The sequence below is a fragment of the Equus asinus genome, chromosome 2 (assembly GCF_041296235.1).
Source record: "Equus asinus isolate D_3611 breed Donkey chromosome 2, EquAss-T2T_v2, whole genome shotgun sequence".
NCBI classification, from domain to species: Eukaryota; Metazoa; Chordata; class Mammalia; order Perissodactyla; family Equidae; genus Equus; species Equus asinus.
In genome coordinates this window covers 28,725,901-28,739,674 of record NC_091791.1, presented here as the reverse complement: position 1 = coordinate 28,739,674, position 13,774 = coordinate 28,725,901, and the positions used below count along the sequence as shown (strand labels likewise).

Below are 13,774 nucleotides of genomic sequence, written 5' to 3'. Positions count from 1 at the left end.
GGCAGTCACTGAATTTGTATAGGTAGAGCCAATATATTACATGGCCTAGGGAATATTGTAGTTCTCTGGGCCTGAAATTTTTAGTTGATACAGTAGTAAAAAGGGAATTCTTCTATTCCATGACTTAAGGATACATAAACTCTCAGGGCAGCAATCTTTTTATTGTTGATTATTATAGCTTCTATTACTCCTAGAAGTTGACCAACAGGGACTAGAGTTTAGGAGATTTTGTCATTCAGCTTTTATATAGTAAATGCTGAGGCCAGCCCTTTGCCTGCAGGGCCCTCTATCAGTGAAGAGGAACTGTGACTTTTCTCTGGGCAGCCAAGTTGGGGGAGGAGTCAGTGTTTTCAGTGTTCTCTGTGAAAATGAATTTGTACCGTTGAACCTAATGAGCACTAGATACTCTATTCTCCCAGTGGCCCTTTGTTGCAACATTTCAGTCTCTTTTTCTGATTCTTTCAAGTAGTAGAAAACATGTTCAGGTATTTTTTTAAAATACTGTATATGCTTTTTAAAAGCTGGTAAACTCTATTGGATAACAAACTTCAGTTTTAATAAATTACTGTGGTCTTCAACTTTCTTTGATTTTGCAAAGGAGAGTTAGTTGGGGTGAGGTAAAGTGGGAAATGAGCTGAAGAAACAATTATGTTCTGTGTAGGGCTGGATTTGTATAGGATGGAGGCATGTGTATGATCTGAACTTTGTTGTAGCTTCTGAGATTGCATTGGAGAAACATTTAAGGGATAGGTCATTCACAAGTCCTTTAACAGTTAATAAAAGTTAAATATTTATTCGTGAGAATGTAGCTGCTGGATTGCAGCTTAGTTTAGAACTTGCTTTTTTTTAATCAGTTTTTTTTTAGATTGGCACCAGAGCTAACATCTATTGCCAATCCTTTTTTTTTCCTTCTTCTTCTTCTTCTCCTCCCCAAAACCCCCTAATACATAGTTGTATATTCTACTTGTGAGTACCTCTGGTTGTGTTATGTGGGACACCGCCTCAGCATGGCCTGATGAGGGGTGCCATGTCCACGCCTGGGATCTGAACCAGCGAAACCCTGGGCTGCTGAAGCGGGGCATGCAAACTTAACCACTCAGCCCCTAGAATCTGCTTTTTTTTTAATTAAAAAAATTTTGTAAGTATGGGTAAAAAATCTTAGGAATTTAAATGTGATTTGTAAGGAGAAACAAACTTTTTCAGCCCAATCTTTAAGTAGAAAACTTTGTGCATTTTAGGTATTTTAAAGGTAAAATTTAAAGGGGATTATTTATTAAATATTGAAGGACAGAAAAGATCTTACATCTTTGTCAGAAATTGACAAATCAGGATGGCCCTGAAATATATAGAATACATAGGAATAGTAACCAAAATGGCACTCCTTTCCACTCTGTTACTTATTGTCCAAATTTCCTTTGATATTCCCCTTCATTTAGAAAATGCTCCTAAATGTGAAGATAGAAGGGAAAGAGATAACGTAGAAGTTATAGCCTATTCCATTAATTTTGTAATTATATTTTTTCCTTGGTGTTTTGAAGTGACTTACCAGTATGGATAAGATTAATTGTCACAATACAAACCAATTTGAAAATAGTTTTTAAATTGAGCTATAACATATAAAATCTTATGGTAATTTGCAGTTCTGACTATATTCAAGCACAGTTTTCATACCCACACCAATTGTCTTGTAATAATCGGAAATGCATCCTCTGTGTGGTGTTTGCAAGTTAATGCTATTTTAGAAATCACACCACTATATGTAGTGGCTTTCCTGGGTGTATGTGGCTCATTATTGATTATAATTATCTTTTGTAACTTTAGTTTAAGGAGATAGGGTAAGCCCTTTCAAATTCTTAGTTGTTAGGAGTTTTGATGGAGGGATGAATGAATGAGGAAGAGCCTTAGAATGAGTAACAGTAAGGAAAATCAGATAATAATTAAGTACATACTGCAAAAATAACACAAGATATAGTATAAAATGAAGCAGACAAAATATTCAAAAGAGTCATGCCTTAAAAACTCAGCAAGGAGCATTCATAAATACAAATAAATGTGCATATTTTAATTTAAAAAAAGAGGAAATCATGCTGGTGGCTTCAAAATGGCTAAAAGTGTATGAGCCATCTACCTATTCTGAAGGGAATGGGGAGATGTGACAAGCTATCTTTCAGTGCCTACTCCATTTTTTCCACTATTTCCTTTTTCCTCTTCTGTATTTTCATGCTCCCTTTTTATTTACTCTCACTTCTTCTCCCCTCCCACTTTTCTTAAATTTAGTCCCTCTTCAAAATGAAGCTCTCTTCTACCCAACATATACAGAACTTTAACCAACTGCTTAATAATGTACATAGTCTCTCTTTAACAACGAGAGAAACTCACTAACAATGAGTTTTTTACATTAAGGATTTTTTCTTTTAAAGATTGGTACCTGAGCTAACAACTGTTGCCAATCTTCTTCCCTGCTCATCCCCTCATCCCCCCAGTACATAGTTGTATATTCTAGTCGTGGGTCCTTCTAGTTGTGGCACATGGGATGCCGCCTCAGCATGGCCTGATGAGCGGTGCCATGTCTGTGCCCAGGATCCGAACTGGCGAAACCCCAGGCCACTGAAATGAAGTGCGAACTTAACCACTTGGCCATGTGGATGGCCCCTTTCTTTTACATTAAGGATTTTTAATGTAAAAGAATTTAAGGTTGAGTGAGTGTCACTAGAAGGTAAAGGATTTTTGTCTCTTTTGTTCATTGTTCTATCCTTAGTGCCTAGAACAGTGCCTAGTACAAGGAAGATGCTCAATAAATACTTGTTGAATAAATGACTAAAACATTCGACTTAGAAATTTTTAATATCGTTTACTTACAGAAATTATTTTAATGAAGAACTTGATTCTTCCAGTGTAGAGCAGTAATAAGAGTAGAACAGTGATTCTTAAGGGGAAAGAACCTTTTTTTATCCTGCTCTCCCTTATTCTTTTCTTCCTACTGCCTTCTCACAACATGAGAATCTCTGCCACTGAGAACTATTGGGTGAGAAAGAAATTAGTATAATAGTGTTAAGGAGCTAGAGAGGTAGATGGTGGATGTACATTGGCAGGGTGAAAGGGAGAAAGAAATTACGAGTTTAAAGCTATGGGAGTAAAATGAGTATTTGAACAAAATGTCAAGGTAGTTCATTAGCTAGAGTGCCAGCCAATTGGAAGGACAGAGAAGGTGAGTTAATGTAGGCAGTGGGGAAGGGTCAGATTGAAAATAAGGTACTTGAATTTCATACAACAGATACAGGGAGCCATTATGAATTACTGACAAGAGTGACATGATAAAGTGAAGGTAATTATTCTATTTAGCTGCTGTTTGTAAAATGGATTGTAGTTTGAGATGAAGAAACACTGGAAACAGTGAAAACAGGAGATTGTTGTAGTGGTTCAAAGTGGTTTAGCTGTTTTGGTTGGTGTGTTATCCAGTGATGCCTTTAGCAGATACCCTTCTTTGAAGTCTCATGTCTCCACTTTATGACAAGGGATGGATGGAGGCAGGAGGAAGAGTTTGGCACTAAGACACAATAGATCAGCATTCTAGTTCCTCCTTCTGTACTTTCTAAATTCTTGATCATGGATGAAAACTTATTTTCTCCTGGACATCAGTCACCTTAACTAAAAAATAAAGAAATAATGATCTGAAAGCAGAGGTCTAGACCAGATTGGAGTCCTTTGCAGTATACTATCCTTATGTCAGTTATAGATAGTGTGAACAATGAATATCATATTTTGTTTCCTATTATTAATTCCTATAACTAGAGTGATTTACAAAGGAAAAAAAGCCCCACGATGATATTAAATATTTCAAAACTTGTAATTTAAAATTTAGTATTATGTGCATTCACTGCTATTTTAAAATGTGTATTCCTGTTTTTATTTGTGCTACAATCAGGTATTTAGTTTTTTAGTATTATTAGGCTGTAATAGCACCCAAGTTGATGGACAAAACTTCAGCCTGGGATACTTTTAGAGAAACTTGAAGAATGTAAAAATTCTTCTAAAAGGTATAATGTTTTATAAAGCTATAGGAGCAATAACACTAATATTATTTAATTAGTATTACTAGAAATAATAATTTCTACCCTTATTTGCTACTGAATGCACTATGTATGTATATTTACACTCACACATACTTTTTTGTTTAGAAGGTTTTAACACCAGGAGCTTTTTGGGTTCTCTCACTTTTTCTGTCCCTGTCTCCTTTTCTTTCTTTGTTGTTGTTTTCCCTTCTGTTTGAATTGCCCCCCTCCCTTGTCCCCCCGCCCCAATCCATCTGGAAAGATGAAGAGGCAGCTGCTATGGTAACTATGCATTTTGGTTAATGAATAGCAAACTAACAAGACACGTAAAACATATGCAAACTGTGCAGAGTTAGTTGCTGTCAAAGCTGTAGGGGTATAACACTTTTCCTTCTCCCTGCCTTCTAAAAAACCCTTAACTTTCCTGTGGTATTTTGTTTTCTAATTTATCATCCCTAATATTGAAATGCTGCCATGAACTATTCCTTTTTCTGCTTAATCTGCACAATATTTCACCCTGTGGTGAATTTATGGGAGATGAGTTGAGGTGTATAGAGGAAAAGAATTTGGATTAAGAAGTAAATTTCCTTTAGACTCATACATAAAAGAACAGGGGCAAAAATTTCTACTAAATATTTGGGTTTTGGACCTATAACCTTTTTTTTTTTCTTTGTTCTTTGGCCACTAGTATCCGTTTTGAGTTTCTCTTTGGGGTTAGAAAGAGTAAGTAGTATATTTCTTAAAGATGTTTCTATCATAAAGGCCAGTTTCAACTGGATTATTGCATTCAGCCAAGCCTTGAAAATTCCTGTAATCTGTGCCATCCTGTCTCATACTGTCCCATCTCATAGTTGTCCTCTCTCTGCAGTGCTCTATGCCCAGGTCTCTGTGGCTGGGCTGCTCCAGCCTGGCGGACAGCATGCCTTCGCTGCGATGCCTGTATAACCCAGGGACTGGCGCACTCACAGCTTTCCAGGTACTTTCTCTGTCTCTGTGGGTTATTTGTGGGCATTAGTGTGTATGTCTAATTCATTAATGTGTCCCTCCTTCTTTCCCATGCTTTACTTATATTCACTTTTTCTTCTTCATATTTCCTGTGTTTTATGACACTCAGTCCTCCTTTAGTGACTAATTTTTAATATAGATCCAGACTGATCCACTCTTTACAACGTTGTTATTGGTTTGCCAAAATTGACATACTACAACTTGACTGTTGGTTTTCATATCTAGTAGAAGTATGATTGTGACTTTAAAGTAATCTCAACAAATAGTATTCAGTATGTAGTGTTTGCTCTGGACCTGCATAAAGACAGTTAATGTAATTAATCACTTAAGTATAACCAATTGCCTGAACACTTCTTATATTTTTCTTATGATAACTAAAAATATAAAGTGCTCTATTTTAGAATTTCTCCTAGTTACTATACTACTGTATATTTTTTTGGTAAGAACTGTGTTTATTTATGTCTTGATTAATAGGTCTAGTTTCAAGGTGGGAACACCTTTAAGACCTTAGAGTACAGAATTGAGCTTGAGACAGTCCATCTGGTCTTCCATGGACCAACAGATTCTCATTCCCTTCTGTCTTTCTTAGACACCCAAATAAGACAGTTCCAGGATATGAGAGAAAACTGTAGAGGAAGAGAATGGAAAATTTGTGGAGGAAAATGTAAGAGTGAACTTGGTGCCCAATGCTTACAGATTAGGGTACCATAGATGGTGATTTTCTTTGCAGAAGTGTTATCTGTCCACCTCAGGTATTTGGCATTTATGTTTAGCATTTGGTAATAATACACAACAGATTAGTTTTTTTTATTTGTTTGTAACCTACGTAGCTCATATTCTGTTTAGAAGAATTTCAAAGACAAGCTGTAAGTAAGCATCAGAATGCTCATGACTAAGTCTTAGTTAAAAGAGGGGAACTTAAGTATTCGACATTCCTGAACTGTGCTAACAGTTGGGTAGTCTTTGATGATACTGTTTTAGTGATGATAATGCTGGATGTTTCTATTTGTCCTTTTCAGAATTTAATATTATACTTTCTTTGCTTGTCTTATGAGATACAGTATAGCAAAGTATTGTAGGCTTTAAAATTAGTTAAATCAGAACTTACAAACCGTCTTTGTCACTAGTGGCATGATCTCGAGCAAGTCATTTCACTCTAATCCTTATATTCTTCATCGGTAAATGAAGACTGTAGTAAGGGCATGCAGTAAAAATTGGCAATTAATGAGCAAGAATTTTGAATGGAAACGCTATCAAGAAAGATACACAAACAGCAAATAAGCATCTGAAATGATGCTCGATATTTTTAGTCATCAAGGAAATTCAAATTAAAACCACAGTGAGATACTACTACATTGTCACCCACATGCCTTTTCCCCCCTGGGATGTGGGGTTGAGAATTCATTAGACCTTTGGTAGTTAATATATCCTAGCTTAGAGAGAAATATTATGCTAGAAAATTCATTGAAAGAAGAAGCAATCTCTTACACTTAACCATTGACCTCCACAGTGTCCTGTAGAGTGCTTTTTTGTAGTTGGAGCTCAATACATACTGATGATTGGAACTATATTAGATAAGTGGTAAAGATAATCATGTACAACTAAAAATTGTACAAGTTAAAGTTACCTGACTTGGACATAAAGATACCAAGAAAAATTTAAAATTTCGTTTGGCCTAAAGCAATCTTGAATCTAAGGTCATTAGGAAAAATTCTGAACAAATTCATGATCACTGTCAGGGCTTTCTCTATTTTGTCTTAATCAAAAATCAACAAATATCTGTTTAACAAAAATTTAAGTCCTCTTATAAGTTACTACTTCCAGAGTATATTTGGAGAAATGTTGATTTAGAGATTTTGCTGGAAAATTCAGGAATAAATTGGGTGTGGGAGCCTTGAATTACATTGTAGGAGTGAAATTGTGTGACACAGGCAGAAAAGAGAGGCTTAGGAAACATTTTGGAAGACCAGAGGCCAGTGTATGGTGTAGTGGTTAAAAGCATGGGCTCTGGTACCAACTGCTTGAGATTTGAGCCTGGCTCTGTCTGGGTATGACCTTGGGCAAGCACTTGACCTCTATATTCCTCAGTTTCCTTATCAGTAAAATGGGGATGATAATAGTATCTATCTCATAGAGTTGTTTTTAGGATTAAATGAGTTGATTTATATTAAGTCCTTAGAACAGTGTCTGGCAAATTAATGGGTTTTATAGTGTTAGAAAAATGCACAGAGGACTAGGTTTGGAGGCTTTCAGCAGATACTGTTTTGCTTTTCTCAACATTGCTATAAGTGTGAATGTTTATTTTTCTTTTCTTATCTTCAAAAAGATTGTTATGTCTTATGTGGCAAAAATGGAAGAAATGGGCTTATGTGCTGATTTTATTCTACTAATCCAATAATTTGTTCTGTGTCAGGCTGTCTGTACATAGGTGCTCAATATTGCTGATTAACTAATTAGCAGATACAGGACTTAAATCTGGTCTTTCCTATTTCCACTACTAGAATTACAACAATTTTGGTACATTTGCATCTTTCTGATTTGAGTTTTATTTACTTATTTAGATTTTTGTTTACATAAATATACATACATGAAATATACAGATTTTAAGTGTACTCTTACTAGATGAATTTCACAAATGTATACATCTGTGTAACCTCACTGTCAAGATATAGAAGATTTACATAATCTAAGAAAGTTTCTTTGTACCCCCTCCCAGTTGCTACCCATCCCCCAGATATAGTTATTGTTCTTATTTGTCACCAAAGGTTAGTTTTGCCTGTTACTTAACTTCATATAAATGCAGTCATATAGTATACATTTCTTATGTCTGTTTTTCTTTTGATCAACATAATGTTTTTGAGATTTATCCATTTTGTTATGTTTATCAGTAATTCGTTCTTTTTTATTGCTGAATATATTCCATTGTATTAATATACCGCAATTTGTTTATCCATTTGTCTATTGATAAGCATTTGGATTGTTTCCATTTTTTTGTCTACTGTGAATAAAGCTACTGTATACAGTTTGTACAAGTCTTTTTGTGGCTGTGGTTTTATTTCTCTTGGGTAAATACCTAAGAGTGGAATTGCTGGATCATAGAGGAAGTGGTTTTAATTTTAAAACAATCAGGTAACTCTTTAAAGTGGTTGTCCCAGTAGGAATACTCATTTTCACTAAAACTGACTTAGTAATAGCTTCATGGCATTTTTTTCCTTGAAATTTTTGCATCCTTTAGTAAGTTTGAAGCACCTTTGAAGTTAAAATTCTGTGACGATAGAAATGGAAGAGCCATGGAGTCATTACTGAAATTGTTGGATTATCTTCAGTAATTCAGATGGAAATGGCAGCATTAGAATGGTTTGATTATTGACATTCCAAATCACACATTTTACACTAGTGGCAGAGAAGATGCTGAAAATATTGTTTAAATAGATTCTATGAGGACATGTTTAATTTGAACATATATTCATTTTCATCATTCCATTGGTTTGTCCTGGAAAGTGTGTGGGTGATTAAAAGGATTTCTTTTGATTAATAGTGGATATATTTTGTGGAATCATTTATTCATCCTCAGCAAATTGGGATCTTATAATCTGTAATATTTAAGAGAATGAGCAGTAGAGAGAAAGTGCTTAAAAATAGCTGAGTAATTAAGATCCTTTATTTTCATTAGACATTGAAAGAGAAGAGAAATTCTAACAATAAGAATATGTCAATTTATATGACTTTAGAATATTTTGAGTGTCAAGTATAGCTAGTAATTTCAGGGGAATCTTGAGATAAATGAACTGTATAATACTTTAATACTACCTGGGGTCTTTTGTCAAAGTTTGAAATTGTTGGAGATTGACTTCAGGAGACATCATGTGTTTTATTGTTTAAGAATACTTAGAAGTCTACTAAATCTTACCATTTACTAAGTGAAATGTTAAAATGAAACAATACTAGGAAAATTAGGCATTATTCAGACTATATGTATGTATGGGAGACTTCATTTTGCATTTGAGGTTTTTGGGGAATGGGGATTATCACACTGAATGTAAATTAACATTCAAATCTTATTACAAAGCAATACCATAAGGGAAATGTATCCCATGACAAAAATGCTTATCAAGCCCTTGATATCAAGTCTTATCAAGCTGATGGCCGCTCTATTGTATATGAATAATCTCAATACAGTACAATTTCTGTGTAATAAAAAGTTCAATTCTTTTTTGTGTATATGTTTACATTTGACCTGTGTTTATCCCAGCTATGCTCCTTGCATTAGGAGTTTGCATATAGTGACAAAACAACAATGTTTTTGTTTTGTGGGAAAAAGACACACATTTTTCCCTGCTTATAAAACTAATTTATTATTTATTGTGGAATATGTAAATTATTTGGTAAATATATAAACAAGAAAATATCACCTATAATTCTTCCACTTTAAGATAATCGTCAACATGTTAGTTTCCTTCAGTCTGGAATGACTTCCATCCATGCATGCATGTACACACACAGGCATGCCCAAATATACTCATCTTGAAATATTTTTATTGTTACCATTTTATTATAAAATATAAAAATTTAACATTAATTGTGGAAAATGCAGAGAAGTAGAAAGAAAGAAAATATTTTAAATGTCCTCCCAGATATTATCATTTTATTGATACTAATACATTATGAATTTCAACTGCATCTTATACTTCTCCAAATTCTACATTCGTCAGCTGGTCACATTGATTTTGCTCGGTCTTTATCTCATGGCCAGTTGCTCACATGTTTGTAAATTGAACAAAGTTTGAACTTGGTTTACCCACTCATGTAACTGAGTGGCTTACCACCACTTTTCTCTTGTGTAATTCTTGGCCACTTCAAATTTACAGCTCTCCAAAGGTGCTGTGTTCTCTCATGGATATGTGTCTTTGCATATCCTGTTCTCTCTACCTGAAGAAGCCTACCAAAAACACCTCTCCTCCGCTACCCGTTGCCTCCCACCTCTATCTACCTTACTAATTCCACATCTCTATGATTCAACTCAAGTTGTTTTACCTCTAGGATAAAAGCCCTTGCAGACCTTTTTACTCTCCCCTTAACCCAAACAGGGCATCTGTACCCAGGGCATGCAATAGATACCTCTGTCATAACACTGAGATCCTATTGTAATTGTTTCCTCACTAGACTGTGAGTTCCTTGAAAGTAGGACTATGTTTTGTTCATTTTATATTTCCAGTATCAAGTATAGTACATGATATAGGGTAGGTGCTTAATGAATTGTGCTAAAAAAATGAATGAATGGGCTTAGATAATTTGAAGAAAACTATCAAATAACTTTTATGCGGAGGGAGGTGAGAAAGCATTGAATTGCTGGTGGTACCTGCACATACATACACACAAGTGTTCTGTATTCAGAAAGAAGTCATGATAATTAAACAGTCATTCCAAAGACCACACATTTACATGGAAAAAAAAGAAAACATGCCAAGTCTGATTTATGGACAGTCCTCAAAAATTTTATACATTTCGCTTTCATACAACTCACACTATGATGATCCCTTCTGAATTGGATTTTGTATGCTGAATTTGGACCCTTAGTGATGAACAAATGCACATTTCAAGCTATTAAGTAGTGGCACTGCCAGCCAGCTAACAGTTTGGTTGCAATGATGTCAACATCTTTATCTTCACAGCAGTGTATGTTTGTGCACTTATTTGACTATTTCATTGCATTTTATCCTTATTCTATAAAAAGAGAGACATTGGAAAAATTAAAATTATTATAGTAGTGATAAACAACAGTCTAGAGAAAAGATGGAAATCATTAAGCACGCTGAAAATGACCCTTTAGCCTTGATTAGTCATAAAATTAAAGTACATGTGCAAATGTTGGAAATATATTATTGAAGATCATTTCTTAAAAAGAAAGCATAGTTATGGATTTTAAAACATTTTAGCTAACATTGAAATTTATTGTTCAGCTTCTGATGTTTCAACTTTCGTATATATTTCACTGAGAAAATTAAAAATGACCTGAATTTGCTACATTTACCTTATCCTGGAAATAGTCTGTCTTGTAGGAATGACCTCATTAGGACTGATTTGTCTTTCAAGATGCCTACTAGATTATTTAAATACTCTATTTCAATTTTTGTAATAATAGATTCCTCCATTGCTAACTAAGTGTTTTGACATATCTGTGATGCAGGTAATGTTCATTTACAGGCTAATAAGCAACATTATCTAATGTTTAAAAGAAAACCAAATTGTCTTATTGTGAGACGATCAGATTTCCTTTAAAAAGTTTTTTTGGGGGCCGGCCCAGTGGCACAGCGGTTAAGTTCCCACATTCCGCTTTGGCAGCCGGGGGTTCGCCATTTCGAATCCCAGGTGTGGACCTACCCACCGCTTGTCAAGCTGTGCTGTGGCAGGCGTCCCACATAAAGTAGAGGAAGATGGGCACAGATGTTAGCTCAGGGCCAGTCTTCCTCAGCAAAAAGAGGAGGATTGGCAGCAGATGTTAGCTCAGGGCTAATCTTCCTCAAAGAAATTTTTCTTTTAGTGTTTTCCCTGATGGATCTGAAAAATTAAACTCTTTACTCCCCAAAGAGGGTTTATTGCTTTTGTTTATATTGAATAATGTTGGATTTCCCCTAATTGCCCTAACTTCAATGTGACCCTTAATAGGAGAAGGGAAAGTACAGGTACCCCAGGGGGCCTGGAGTTGCCCCAGTGTAAGAAGCACAGACTAGGAGAATGAAATTGATAAAAAACTTTAAGGGTGATCAGAGCCTCTGGATGTACTGTTCCTACCAGACAAATTCTTGCTGTGGGCAGTTAAGACTCACCTATATTCTATGAAGATGTACATGTTACTTTCTTTATATTCCAAGATTACCTTCTTGTTATTGCCGTCTTTGTGCTGAGTAGAGGCCAAAGTACCACAGGAGTTCTTTCTGTGCATTCAAGAATCATTGTTGGTTGTTTTGTGACTGACACAGCCATTTGTGCCTTCTTCCTTGTTCTGCTTTATATGGTAGTGTTTATTGTCTTGCTGTCCTTCTTGTGTTAGTTTCTAGACTTGGTATTTTATGTGGACTGTCAAGATGTAGAATCTTGGTAGATAGGCATCATTTAGGAAACACTTTTCTTTGTCATTTTTCATGAAGAGAGAAACTCAGGTTATTTACGATGGCCTCATTGTTGGAGGAGGGGAACCAAATCTCTTGACTTGTTTAGCTGCATTGTCCTCTAAGAATTGGAGTACTTTACTATTGGGAGGTGACACCTCTGAGTTTTGTTTTTCCTGAGAGTGATGTTGGGTAGCTTTGAGCTTTTCTAAATTCTCTGGTCCAGTCCTCTAGAGACCAAGTCTATTATATTTTGAAATGGTTGTTTGGGCCTAGGATGTGGTACATCATCATGAAATGGGATTTGCAGCATACTTTCTGCTGGGTTATCTGTCATCTACCTTTTAAAGTTCTTGGGTGTACCATTTAAATCCTTGAGAACTTTGTTGCAAACCTAGGATCTGTGGCTTGATATGAATTAAATTGGAATTCTATGCCTTGTAAAATTTACATCAAAAAAAGAGTACATTAATTTTCATATATGATCCTTTAGTAGAAAATTGAAGTCTTAGCCTGATTTAGTGTAATTTTTTTGTGTTAGAGGTCATAAACAGAAGACAAAGAGTAGAGTGATAAGTACTCGTTTCCTGTTTCACACACACACAAATATATATAGTGCACTATTTTAAACTAGTATCTACAAAGCCTTTTTTTTGAGGAAGATTAGCCCTGAGCTAACTACTGCCAATCCTCCTCTTTTTGCTGAGGAAGACTGGCCCTGAGCTAACATCCATGCCCATCTTCCTCTACTTTATACATGGGGATGCCTACCACAGCATGGCTTTTGCCAAGTGGTGCCATGTCCGCGCCCGGGATCTGAACCGGCGAACCCCGGGCCGCCAAGAAGCAGAATGGCGTACTTAACCGCTGCCCCCCCCCCCCCCCCCGCACAAAACTTTTGTGTAAGAACATAAGAAGCTTCATATTTGAAAGAAAGCACACGATTAGTTTTACTGAAATAGAATTGCTATTGTTCACTGCAGTTTCTTTTTTAAATTTAATTTTAAATTTTTTTATTGTGGTAACATTGGTTTATAACATTATATAAAGTTCAGGTGTGCATCATATTTCGATTTCTGTGTAGACTACATCATGTTCACCACCCAAAGACTAGTTACAATCCATCTCCATACACATGTGCCTAATCACCCTTTTCACCCTCCTCCCTCCCTCATTGCAGTTTCTACTATTTGCATTAGCCATGTTTTGGGGAGTGCCTGTTTCTTTCTAGTATATTTCCCCTATTTTTAAATTGGCAGGCCATTAATTGTTTTAAGCATTTCAGTTGCAGCATAGTGCAGTCCTTTGCAGGGAATTGGTAAAATGAGGATAAAATGGGTACAGGATTCCAACAGTTTGAAAATAATGCAGTATTTGACCAAAATCTCTTTTGTGTTCCCTACTCTGGTTCTATTCCAGTAATCCTGGAAATGTGCCTGTGGACTATTTACAGTGCGATTATAAAACTGAATCATGATTTTGGTGAATAGAAGCCAGAGCATGTGGCTCCAGCACCCCAGCTGGCAGTAAGCTCTCCCTAGGTTTATGAATGTAGTTAGATGGCCCCCAACTGTTTACAAGACAGCAGAGGTGAGATCTTTGATTGAC

At 35.7% G+C, this 13,774-nt stretch overlaps 1 protein-coding gene across 6 annotated transcripts in view; it reads left to right on the top strand.

The window, feature by feature from the left end:
* BTRC (beta-transducin repeat containing E3 ubiquitin protein ligase) overlaps window positions 1–13,774 on the top strand; it is a 161,124-nt gene that overhangs the window by 47,635 nt on the left and 99,715 nt on the right. For 4 of the 6 annotated variants that reach the window (XM_014837639.3, XM_014837640.3, XM_070484872.1 and 1 more), the window contains exon 2: window positions 4,921–5,028. The exons of the other annotated variants lie outside the window; for them this stretch is intronic. In XM_014837639.3, the coding sequence (XP_014693125.1) occupies window positions 4,921–5,028 (108 nt within the window). The remainder of the gene's footprint in view (window positions 1–4,920; window positions 5,029–13,774) is intronic. 6 annotated transcript variants of the gene reach the window in all.